At 42.8% G+C, this 12,463-nt stretch overlaps 1 protein-coding gene across 4 annotated transcripts in view; it reads left to right on the forward strand.

Moving 5' to 3' along the window:
- The window catches only part of s100z (S100 calcium binding protein Z), a 95,804-nt gene that overhangs the window by 61,201 nt on the left and 22,140 nt on the right, over window positions 1-12,463 (forward strand). The window contains exons 1-2 of one of the 4 annotated variants that reach the window (XM_085990796.1): window positions 5,186-5,254; window positions 6,082-6,234. In XM_085990796.1, coding sequence (XP_085846922.1) covers window positions 6,094-6,234 — 141 coding nt within the window. In that variant the 5' untranslated portion in view covers window positions 5,186-5,254; window positions 6,082-6,093. Of the gene's footprint in view, window positions 1-5,185; window positions 5,255-5,556; window positions 5,728-6,081; window positions 6,235-12,463 lie in introns of those variants that run through there. The other 3 variants (XM_085990771.1, XM_085990780.1, XM_085990787.1) reach the window with 3 other exon arrangements.

The following is a 12,463-nucleotide window of genomic DNA, read 5'->3' on the forward strand; positions in this document are numbered from 1 at the left end:
TCATCCTCATCTTCAAATCTATGGTCTCACCCCTCCCTATCTCTGTAACCTCCTGCAGCCCTACAACCCTCTAAGAACTCTGCACTTCTCCAACTCTGGCCTCTTATGAATCCCCCATTTCCTTCACTCCACTATTGGCGACCGTGCTTTCAGCCGTCTAGCCCCTAAGCTCTGGAATTCCTTAATGGAAATAATATTAAACCTTTTCACCTCTCCACTTCCATCTCCTCATTTAAGACACTCCTTAAAACCTACCTCTTTGACAAAGCTTTTGGTCATCTGTCCTAATGTCTCCTTCTTTGGCTCGGTGTGAACTTTTGTCTAATTACACTCCTGTGAAACGTCTTGGGATGTTTTACTAGGTTTGAAAGTTTCCATCAGGGGCAGCAAAGCTCCGCCAGAATTGCAGTGCCAGCTGCAGTGCCATAAAGTAGAATAGTGCCGGTTTGGCCCACCCCCATTCTGCCAGATTCTCAATTTCTGGCGAGTTGCAGGATAAGAGTTTGTGTTTAATGAATGAACAGCTGCGTTAAAGCAGCACACACAGGAAAGAAGGATGAGCAAGTTTACATGTGAAGCTTGTCTGTTGGAATATCTACCCTATTAAGTTTTTGGCATGAAATCTGGAAAGCTACAATAATTTATTAAGATCCACTTTGAGCAAACATTATTATTTTAATATTTAATGGAAATAATACTTTCCCATCACATACCCTACTTAGGGCTGAATTTTCTGTGGTGGTAGCAGACGCGTTCGGTGGCGGCTTGGGTGAAAAACTTGGTTTTTTTGACAGCGGGTCGGGAACCCACAGTCAACTCACCCACATGTGCCTTTCCCACAGGTGCATCTATCAGTGTGGAGCTGACCTGACCTGCAGCGACGGGGGACCCAATTGAAATCATTATTAGGTACTTAACAGCCTTTTTCCCCCCCACTTTTTAAATTTCCCTGCATGGCCACAGGATTCACACAGCTCGGGAACCACGTCTGTCAACCTGAGGCGGGAGTTCCGTGGCCATTGCTCCAGCTGATTACTTGACAGCATGAAAAACAAACCAAGATAAAAACATGTTGATTACATCAGCTAACAGATTGATGGAGATTCTGTTCTACTTGAAAAGCTGCTGGTAAATGTTAATTTTTCACTGGCCATTCTCGACTGTTGCCTTCCAACTGAACAGTAATTGCAGTGAATTGATCTGCACTATAAAAATTACATATACCATATAAATACATTTTTGTGTTGTTTCTGGCCAGGTTTTTCTCGCAGTATACTGTGATTATCCAGTTACACATTAAATCAAGTCATCAACCATAACAATTTCATTCTCATCACTCATTCCACTGGTTCAATTTGCTTTCAGTCCCTGAATATAACTATTTAATTTTTCAGTCTGAGATTTTAGGGTGAATTTCTGCAGAGGTTCTCTCACTTGTCCATTGTTAACTTCAACAGAAGAGCTGCAGAAATCCCAGAAACACATTGTAAGCATCAATTACATTGTTTGTCAGGGTTTCCGCAGCTCTTCCGCTGAACTTGCAGAAGATTGTAAATCCACCCCTTTACAATTACATTTAAAATCTGCTTAATTTTCTGTATTACCTATACACACACATCTTTTATTTATACCAGTTACTGATACAAAAGTCTGTAGATTTGTGACTGAAACACCAATAACTTCACAATTAATGTACTTTTTAAATTATATGATTTTGATCGTATTTGTAGATGGAGTCATATTACTTAATGATAATTTTAGTTAAATATTTCTTTGTCACTTATATATAACTTTTACTTTATGATTGTACCATAAAGATTCAACACCTACTATGCCAGACTGAAATAAATTTAATGTGGCCATGGCCCCTTTAAGGATCCCAGCTTAAAACGCGTCATGAATGACGTCACCAGACCCGTTCCATCTCAATGGGCCAGGTAACGCGCTGGGTGGGCTTAATAGGCCCCATTACGGTAAGTTCATTCTGTACAGCGGGATGGAGCCAGCCGCGGTGTCGGGACCCGGCACGAACACCGGCCGCACCGGACCCGCCAAAGTAAGGAAAATTCCAGCCTGTGTCAGAAGTCCACTAAGCTTATTCTCTTCTTTAAAAAATCTCGCTTTCACACATCTTAAAGCTGCAGTGCACATAGTTGTCAAAAATTATCAACCATTAAGAAAATATTTTCCTTCCATCATTGAATCCCCATGGAAATTCTCCATTCCTCATTATTTATATCTTTCACTTTAATTTTAAAAATTACCTCCTAGAAAATATGTTTTATACACAAATCATGCGTTCCTCAAATTAATCTATGATGTGAAAACTTCAATATCTTTACTATTGCTGCCGCAAGAAATGTATTTGAACAGGTTTGTTAGCTTCCCCTAATGCCTGTTTGAGGCCCTCTTCTGTAAGATTGGTTTGCCCTGAGGCAGCGGCGACAGCACAGGCTGGACTCCGGGTTCGCCTGCAACAAAGAAGGTAAGTAACTTACCTGAATGTGAAGCTGGGAGGAGCAGGAGTGCTCCTCCTGACCCCACATTAAAGGACCTGCTTGCTGCTCACAAACCCCTCCCCATCACCGCTGATCTCAACATCCCCCATCACCACCACTCCTGGCCAGAACCCTGATACCCAGCTCCAATCTCCACTCTGCTCCTGGCACCAACCCCCGCGATCCCCGACCCAGGATCCAATCCTGATCCCTGACCCAGGACCCCATCCCGATCCCCGGCCTTGGCTGTGCTCGCCAACAACATTTACCTGAGGATCACTGAACCACAAACTGTGGCCCAAACTTGGACTCCTCTTTGCTGGTGGGCTCTTCACGCTTCGCCGGGAACATTAAAATAAGTCTTGAGGCCCAACATCGAGAGAGCTTCAAGCCTTACCATTCACACCCCCCACCCCACACCCACAAAAATGGTCACGGCCCAATTGCTAGATCATTGTTTTTAGTGCCACCAGCTTAAGAGTATTATCCATCTTATTATACAGATAATGCAAGATGTTTACGCCATGGGAAGGCCTCCATAACCATTTTCAGCATAGCTTAGGCTTAAGCGACCTTCAATAAGCCTTCGCGACAACTAATAAAATAGATTTTCTTTTCTTCCCTTTAGGGATAGTGGTAGTTTGAATTGTCAAGAATTTTTATTATTGCAATGAGAACTGAGTGATCACTTTGGGCTATTTAGAAAGCATGCTCAAGCCAAGTAAATCCCTGCCTAAGGTTTTCTCAATCCCTTTAACTAGCATGTTGAAGCTGGATAAGAGGGCCTCTTTTAGATTTGAGCCCATACCTTCTATAACAGCATTCTGAGTAATCATGAAAGACACTCCCAGTGTACATAAGGCCTACACAAAAGAAGAGTCTGCTATATGTGCCATAGGAGTTGTCATGTACTCCATGACAGACTGCAGTGCAGAGACCCATTCATCCACAACTGCATAGACTTGGAAAATGGACTCTCCCTTGCCAGATCTTGAAGGGTATTTTGCACTGCATAAGTGACACATGTAGGCAGGACACTTGGACAGCACATCAACACTTGCGGAATCCATGGAGGAGAGATAATGTTGGTCATTACTGGCATACATATGAAACTGACCCCGTATTTATGATAATATTGGGCCAGATTTTTCGACCCCCATGGGTGCATATGCACTCATAGGGGCCTTGCAAGTGCCAGTTTCAGGCATATGAAGCGCATACGCTAAAACCCGGCACTTGCAATCTGTCAAGAATCTTCTTGACAGATCATCTGCCTGCCCAGGAGAAGGGCCACCGCGGACAGAGAGTTCTGCTTTCTGCACAACCTCCGCCCGCTGAAAACCTTTAAAAATCTTACACCTGGTAAAAGCAGGTGTAAGTGCTGTGGGTGGGACAGAAGCCAGAAGATAAGGATTTGAATATGAAGTGATAGGACAGGTGCGCACAGAGTTGGATGAAGACAACACATTCCAGAAACTTAGAGAAAGGAGAGTTGGAGATAGAACAGTAGTTGCAGAGGATTCAGAGGTCAATGTTGGCTTCCTAAGAAACAGGGTGTTTATGGTCTTTTCAGAAAGTGGATAACAGACCCTGAAGAAACTGAGCAATTGACTGTGATGGCAAGCATTGGGCTGATAAGGGGCAGTTGAATGGTGCATGAGTGGGTGGCCAAGGGAACATGAGGTGGACCTCAACAAGGAGGTGAGTCTGTTGATGGCTAGAGCGGAGATGGGGAGAAGGTATAAATGGTTTTGTGGTAAGAGTTAGGTTGGGGGTGAGCTGAGGCTAGTCCGGGATATTGAAGGGGCGAGAGGAGGTTAAGGTAGTTGGGCTGACAGCCTCAATATTAAGAAATCATTTACAGCACAAATCAACCAAATGGTGTGATATTAAAAGCAGTTTAATTTTGAAATGGACACTGTCAATGTTCCTATTTAAATTGTAATTATAATGGTAATTATAATCATTTAATTAGCCAGGGTCCCCACTCCAGATCATTATCCGTGCTCCTGTTTTAAAGTGCACATGTTGAGGCTGTGAAGGAGTTGGACTCACTGACATTCCCGGGGTTATATTAAGCTACAAAGATTCAATATCTAGGCTGACACATGAAGAATGGTCACTTGGGCAAGGTACCAAAAGACTAACAGTGCCATTGCTCATCCAAAACTCTACTGACCTTATCCTAACTCAAGTCTTGTTCATCCATTACCCCTGTGCTCGCTGACCTACATTGTCTCCCAGTCTGGCAACACCGAGGCTCTGGAATTCCTTTCCTAAACCTCGCTGCCTCTTTACCTCTCTTTCCTCCTTTAAGACACTCCTTAAAACCTACTTCTTTGACCAAGCCTATCCCAATATCTCTTTAGTTGGCTTGGTGTAACATTTTGTTTATAAACTCTCCTGTGAAGTGCCTTGGGATGATTTACTGGCAAAGGTGCTATACAAATGCAAGTTGTTGTTGTATTAGATTGCCACTGCCTATGGGACTGTACTGCAGCATAGAGAGAAAGGGAGCCAGGGAGCGGAAATGGGGGACATTGTTGTTTTATAATAGATGATATCTTTGAGCGTATCTATTTCCCAGAGAGAGACAGAAAGGAAGGAAAAAGTATTTCCAACAAGGGGATTGAGACACCTGCCAGAGGATGCAGTAGAAAGAATAACAAACACCGATAACTTGATACTATCAATGCAGGTTTGGCAAAGAGAACAAGAGGCCAGTGAGAGTAGGAATTATTTTATACTAGATTACAGTGAGTATATAAAATGTCAGTTATAACATGGTGGGGGCGATTTTAGAGATCACATTAAAAGGCGCTGTATGATTCTTATTTACAAAGTGCAGCGGAGCCACTGCTGATGAGTAACTCATCTAAACAGTTGTACAGAGACAGGAAATTACTGTTGGTGACCCTCACAGGTGACAACCTTGAACTGATGATCCAGCACTAATCTGAGTACTTAGTTCAGTATCTTGGGAGGACTGTTGTTTATGATTCTGTATTTAACCAACCAAACTGTTTTTTAATTATTATTGGTTGATGCATTAATCAAATAGGTGTGCTTAAAATAATATTTCGGCTATAAATCCTGCAGAAAAAGAGTTACTAGTCAGTCCACTGTCTATCATCCCGATTAATTCTAGCCGCCTTTCGTACAGCAGGTAATCACTCCCTTGTTTTGCTTTATGGGTTGCTGAGCTCCTTTCATCTTCCAGTTGGTTAAGGTATTATTGTGAACACCTTTTAAACCATTTTCTTGTAGAAATTACTATTGAGTGACAGTACGTTCATTATTCGCACATATTCTGCAGTGTTGTACAGGGCTAACACTACTGCTAGTGTTCATACCTGTGCTGGATGCATATTGTTAGGACTAAGACTGGCATTATTGTATTATTGACTGGGATAGATTTACCCGGCTATAACTGTACTCTTTTTTTCTGATAATTAGATCGTGTATACCCCTCCTATTTAGTGGGATCGCTTGCATTTATGGCTTTGTTGTTTGGTGCATGTAGGAGGTAGGTAGAGTTGCATTGTACTAAGGAGTGGATTTCTGCTTGTGCCTTGTTTCTCAGACCTCTGCCAAGATGCCATCCCAGCTGGAGGGTGCCATGGATACACTGATCCACGTCTTCCACAACTACTCCGGCAAAGAGGGGGATAAGTACAAACTCAACAAAGGCGAACTCAAGGACCTTCTGCAGAGTGAGCTGGATAATTTCCTGACGGTAAGAGCATCAAGGGATCCTGCGAAGGGGAAAGGGCACATTGGCTTCAACACAACAGGCTCCTTTCTCTTTCTCCTTTTCTTTCTTACTTTCTCTGTTAACAGTGTATGACTTCTCCATAGTGACCCCCCCTCCTTTACCCTGTGACTCTAATGTGAAGATTACTTGAGTTCTGCAGTTTCTAGTATTAAGCACTAAAACCTGTTCTAAACACTGGAGTGTAATTATAAGGAAACTAAATAGCAGTTATTCAATATCTGCTTGCTCTCTGAAGCCTATTCCCACACCTTCCACTTCCCATCGGGGATGATTAAAATGCAGTTATCATAGAATCATACACACAGGAGGCCCTTCGGCCCATCAAGCCTGTGCCGGCTCTTTGAAAGAGCTATCCAATTAGCTCTACTACCCTGCCCTTTCCCCATAGCCCTGCAAATGTTTCCTTTTCAATTATATATCTAATTCCCTTTTGAAAGTTACCATTGAATCTACCTCCACCATCGTTTCAGGTAATGCATTCTAGGTCATAACAACTCACTGCACAAAAAAATCCTCCCCATCTTCCCTTTGGTTCTTTTACCAATAAATCTTGTGTTCAATTAGCACAAACCTTTTCAGCAGACTGGTCTGAGTAACATTACTTCTTACAATAGACTTAACCAGTTTATATAATTTATTCGTGCAGTGTGAGGCCAAGCATCGAAAGGGTTCGAGAATGTTGGGCCAATCCAGTTGGATACTGTAATGCGAGGAGTGTAGATTTTTCCCGCCAGGACAGCTGAGCTAAGATCGGCCCAGTGGCCTTCCTGGTCTGTATTTATCTCTTAAGCCCAGGCTTGGGGGATTCTGTGTGGAACTCGCTGCCACAGGGAGTGGCTGAAGCAAATAGCAGCGATGTATTTAAGGGGAAGCTAGATAAAAACATGAGGGAGAAAGGAATAGAAGGATATGTTGATAGGGTGAGATGAAGTAAGATGGGAGGAGGCTCGTGTGGAGCATAAACACCGGCATAGACCAGTTAGGACGAATGCTCTGTTTCTGTGCTGTAAAATTCTATGTAATTGCTCAACTGTATGTGACAATGACTCAATCTGGTATTAGCTGGCAGCCTCTGCTGCATGGTCTGCACTGAAGAGATTTTCATGGGGTTGCTTTGTCATGAAATGGGCGCAAGAACAATGAGGACCGGATTAGCTTGCATCTGTCCGCATTTCAGATCTCAGATTTTCACTGCTACCCATTTGTTTTTTTGGCGCCCTCTTTTCTTTTTTGTTTTATGTCTATACTAACTTCATTTGTAAGTCATAATTCGCAATTTCATCACAAACAAGATCATAATCATGTAAAATTCAAAAGAAACATTGGGCTGAATTTTGCTGTGCTCAGAGTGCGGGTTTGGAGGCGGGTCTGCTGACAAAATTGAAATAATTGACAGCGGGTTGGGAACCCACTGCGAACCCGCCTCCATGTAAGTTTCCAAAGTGTCGGGTCTGCGATTTCAGAACAGACCCTACACCAAGTGGCGGGGGAGGCATTTAAGGTACTCAATTGCTTGTTAAATGCTTGTTTACTACTATTTTGCCAGTCTTTTTCTATTTTACCACATTTTTAATGGGGCTCACGTCGTTCAGAGATCATGTCAGGTAAGTAGGTCGGGTTCTCTATGTCTCCCCATTGCTGTGAATAGGTGACAGCTGCAAAAGTGGTATGAAAGCTACCATTTTACAGCTGGTCACTTTCCAATGTCAGAAGCTTAAGCCTTCAGGACTTGGAAGACACTTTTGAGCTGTATGCAGTTTGGAAGTGTTTGGCGTAAACTCTCTATCCACTGTCACCTCCTTGGAGCAAGCTCTCTCGCCATTGACAGATCGCTTCTGTCATCTCAACTTCAGCTGCCATCTATTCCAGCAACATTGGTGCCCTTGAAAAAATCTCACCTTGGTCCTCAGAATCCCTCCACGATCAGCCCCAACACGAACATCACCAGGCACACCAACAACAGCACGAACCTTCTCCGCAATCACCTGATGCTGCACAGGACACAGGGCATCAGCACCCAACAACATTACTGCCACGGAGGCCAGCGATGGCATCATCATGACCAGATTTAGTTCACTTGATGCTGTACACCCTGGCTGCCACATGATGTGCCAGGTTGATACCACCCCACACCATCATCATAAAGCATTCCTACAATGACCAAGCCATTCCTTTCACACTCATCAGCATTGTGGGGGATACCGTTATGTCTCACCATTCACTGCAACTCACTAAGACACTGCCAAAGGTGAGCACAGATCTGTACAATAAGGCAAAGTGTTGAAAATAAAGATTTCAATGTTTGACAACACATTAACAGAAAATTTACATGAACATTATATAAAACACCCAAGTGCCTACCCTTGTGTGTTGTTAGTTGGTATGACTGGACTAGGATGCGGGTGAGTGTGAGAGGTGGCTGGTGAGATGGGGATGTGATGATGTAGATAGGGAGGGATGGGTGGAGGTGCAAGGTAAGTTGGTGTGAGTAAGGATGTTCAGGAGTAGGGTAGGGAAGGCAGAGTTATGGGGATGTGATGAGTGGCACAGCAGGATGAGGTTGAGTGTGGCTTTGCAGTAATGTTTTGTGATCTACTGAGATCATTGAAAGGTTTGTGCCACTGCAGCCTGGTCCTCCTGACGACATCCCTGCTTTTGCCCTCCCGTGTAATGTGCAACCAGGCTGGGTTGGTGTCCTGGGGAGATCTCTTCCACCCTTGGTGATTGCGGAGAAGGTTGGTGTTGTTGTTAGTGATGTTTGTGTGCCTGGTGATGTTGGTGTAGGGGCTGATCGTGGAGGGATTCAGAGATCCAAGATGAGATTTTTTCAAGTGCACCGATGTTGCTGAATAGATGGCAGCTGAAGTTGAGATGACAGAAGTGATCTGTCAATGGTGAGAGAGCTTGCTCCAAGGAGGTGACAGTGGATAGAGAGTGCTGCAACTCCCTCCATAAGCATGCTGTGACTTCCTCCATAAGCATATGGAGGGAGTTATGCAAGAGCCTGGGTGCAGCCGTCCACCTTTGTGCAGTGCTTGTCAGTGTTCGCAGCACCTCAATGTTGCAGAATACTGACAGCACAACTGTCAAAATGAATGTGGCCATGGTCCCTTAAAGGAACCCGGCTGATGACACGTCATCAAATGACGTCATCAGACCCACTTCCTTTTAATTGGCTGGGAAACCCGCAGGGTGGGCTTAACAAGCCCTATTAATGGAAAATCCTTTTTACAGAGTGGCTGCAGCTGGGAGCAGGACCGGAACCCATCAAACACTTCCCCTGCCGTGATCCCGCCTCCACTGGTGAAATTGTGGCCATTATTTTTTTTGAAGACCCTATTGTTGAAGTTTGTCATTTTGATTTTTTTCTGCTTATAGCAAGAGGGTGGATATCAGTGCTGGGGAATGGAACTCTTTCCATTTCAGGCACCCAGCGTGGGCATCAAATAACTCCCGAATCAGGCACAGTACAACCAATTACAGAGTAAAACCCCAATAATGTACTTAAAACCCATCTTCAAAAGAGCACCCCCTACTGCACCAGTCTGGCATTTTTGCCATTTCCCACACCAAACCAAACATCCTGTTTGAATAACTTTGACAATTAATGCCAAATTGGTCTTCATTAGAACTGTTCAGAGAACATCAATTCTAGAGGGATTTCTGTACCAGAAGAGTGCTACAGATAGCAGCAACACCTCCTGTGCACTTAAATAACATTTACAGAATTTGCTTTTAATACATTAGGCCTTTAATATGATCCAATTAGTGAAAATGACATTACTAGTTATTATTACAAGCTGAAAACCTGAGTGGTCAATGGTACAGATGACCATCAACCAAAGTGCTCACGGCCTCCCTGACATATGTTTTTACTATCTATTATATTTATATAATAGTTTTGAGACACATCTATCACACTTAGGGTGTCACACATGCACATTACTGTCACAGATTTTTTTTTAGAAAGCCTCTTTTAAAAAATTTTTTTCCCAATTTGCAGAAAGAAAATCCCACCAACAGAAAGTAACTTCTTGGGATAAGACATTATTGGACAGCCAGTTTGATCCAGTAAATTTTTGCTGTGAGGGTTGCAAGTGGCCATGAGTTTCCTGTAATGCTTGAAGACAGGGTCTAAGGTCATCATTAGACACCTGTAATCAGGTCTGTAGCTCTGGACAATAGTTCACAATTTGTAACCAGTCAGTATTGTACCATTGGATTACATTATGTTATCTTGTTTCAGCTATTTTGGCAAGTGATTGCGCTAAAACAGGATATAGTCCTATGTAACCTCACCCGCACGCACCCCAGCCCCCTCCCCCAAACCCCCACCCCCCATTTAAATTGCTTTTTTTCTTTTCTGCCTGCTTTTGGTCCCCAAACCCTATTTCCTCCACAAAGGTAGAAAAATCTGTTGGGAGACCTCAGCCAGCGCCACTCGATGTGGAGGCTTGGAGTTTCATAAACGTGGCATTAAGGCACTTGTAAATTCTGCAATCACAGTGGGCCCCTGACTCAAGGAGAGCCTCTGATGCAGGGATGCACAAGCCTTACACAGTTTTGACCTATCTTTTCAATCTTGCTAAGTTGATAAATAACGTTAACGTAAATAATGGACTCATACAGCCTCACGCAAGCACTTGTTTGCTGACTCTTGAATGCAGAACAACTCGTTGCGTAACGCAGTTTGCCAACACTGTGCACGTGATGCACTTTGGCAGGAGACAACCATCTTCTTGGTAGTGCAGTGCAGATCACCCTGCTGCCCCTTCACATCACAATGTTGTGTACGCTGCACTGCTAAAGATTTTGCTGGAACCAAAATAAATCAATATATAAAGCAAGGACTGTACTGCTCATTTGGTTGCTGCCTGTCACCTGTGGGAACATGAGAAGAACTTTGGGATTCAATAAGATAGAGACTGTTAATGTGTACAAGAGATATCTAGTGTAAGAAGTTCAAACTTTTGTATCTGATTTGCAAATTTACAATGCTATACATTATAAAAGCTTTTTGGAGACAATCAAAATCTGAGTAATTTTATGAATCATTCTCACTCGCAGCTCAGGGCATCACCTACCAGGAATACATATCATCCATAATCTTATTGCTACTGTGCCCTTCTGTTTTATAATCTAATATTTATATGTTATTAAAAATCTTGATGCACACTTCCTGTCCACAGTTGTTACTTTCTGTAACAAATTTATGTCAACATTTACAATGGAAATTGTCTATGTAAACATTTATAGTGGGGGAACCCTTTCTAAGCATGTCAATATTTTATAATGGGAAAACCATATGTAAATATTTGTTATCATGGTTAGTTGATGAACCAATCAAATCACTCAAAATTAATTTACTTTTTTCCCCTCAACAATTGAAATTTCCATGTCTAAAATAAAAAAATACATATTTCACAATAATAGGATTACATTTATCATTGAATTATAACAGATCTTAATTAAATATTTTATCTGAAGGCCACGGCCTCTCCCAAAAGCCTGGTACTTGGACTTAACTTTGCTCAGAGCAGTGACTCTATAAGCTATAGCAAGATCCTGTAGTCTGAGCATATATTATGCGCACAGGTTCCTAGTGCACCAATGCACTAATCAAATATTCAGGGGAAGCAAAGATTGCTGCAATAAAATAATGCAGGATACCAGGGAATCCACCAGTGAGTCACACTGCACATTCTGTCCCTTGTTCTGTCAACCCCCAAGTTTCTCCTTGCACAGCACATCCAGGTCTAAGGATCTCACCGTGATGTCACGTTCCAGGATTTCCACCCAGTTCTGCTAAAGTTCAGCAGGACTTTTCCCCAGTGCTACTAACATCCAGAACTGTCCCCTGTGCTATGTAATAAAAATAGAATTTGATTTTTTAATCACTGTAAATCAGAGGGTAGATGTTATCCCCTACATGGGATACACATCCTGATCGTAAAACAGCGCCTCTTCCAACTCACCACAAGCAACAGCACAGGGGATTGGCTAGTTATATATTATTTCTGGTAGGATACATTTATTGTTTTTGTGGATTGTCTGTATTATAATTGCACTAATTATTAAGATTATTATTGTCATCTAGAAGGAAAAGAGGCTGAGGCCTGGTGAGGGCTTGCCTGGGACAAGGGAAAGGAAAGCTGGGAGGAGGATTATATAGAAGCCAAATCTGTGAATT

Source organism: Somniosus microcephalus, chromosome 1 (assembly GCF_052327205.1).
Source record: "Somniosus microcephalus isolate GS21.2 chromosome 1, FLI_Smic_1.0, whole genome shotgun sequence".
In the NCBI taxonomy this organism is placed as follows: domain Eukaryota; kingdom Metazoa; phylum Chordata; class Chondrichthyes; order Squaliformes; family Somniosidae; genus Somniosus; species Somniosus microcephalus.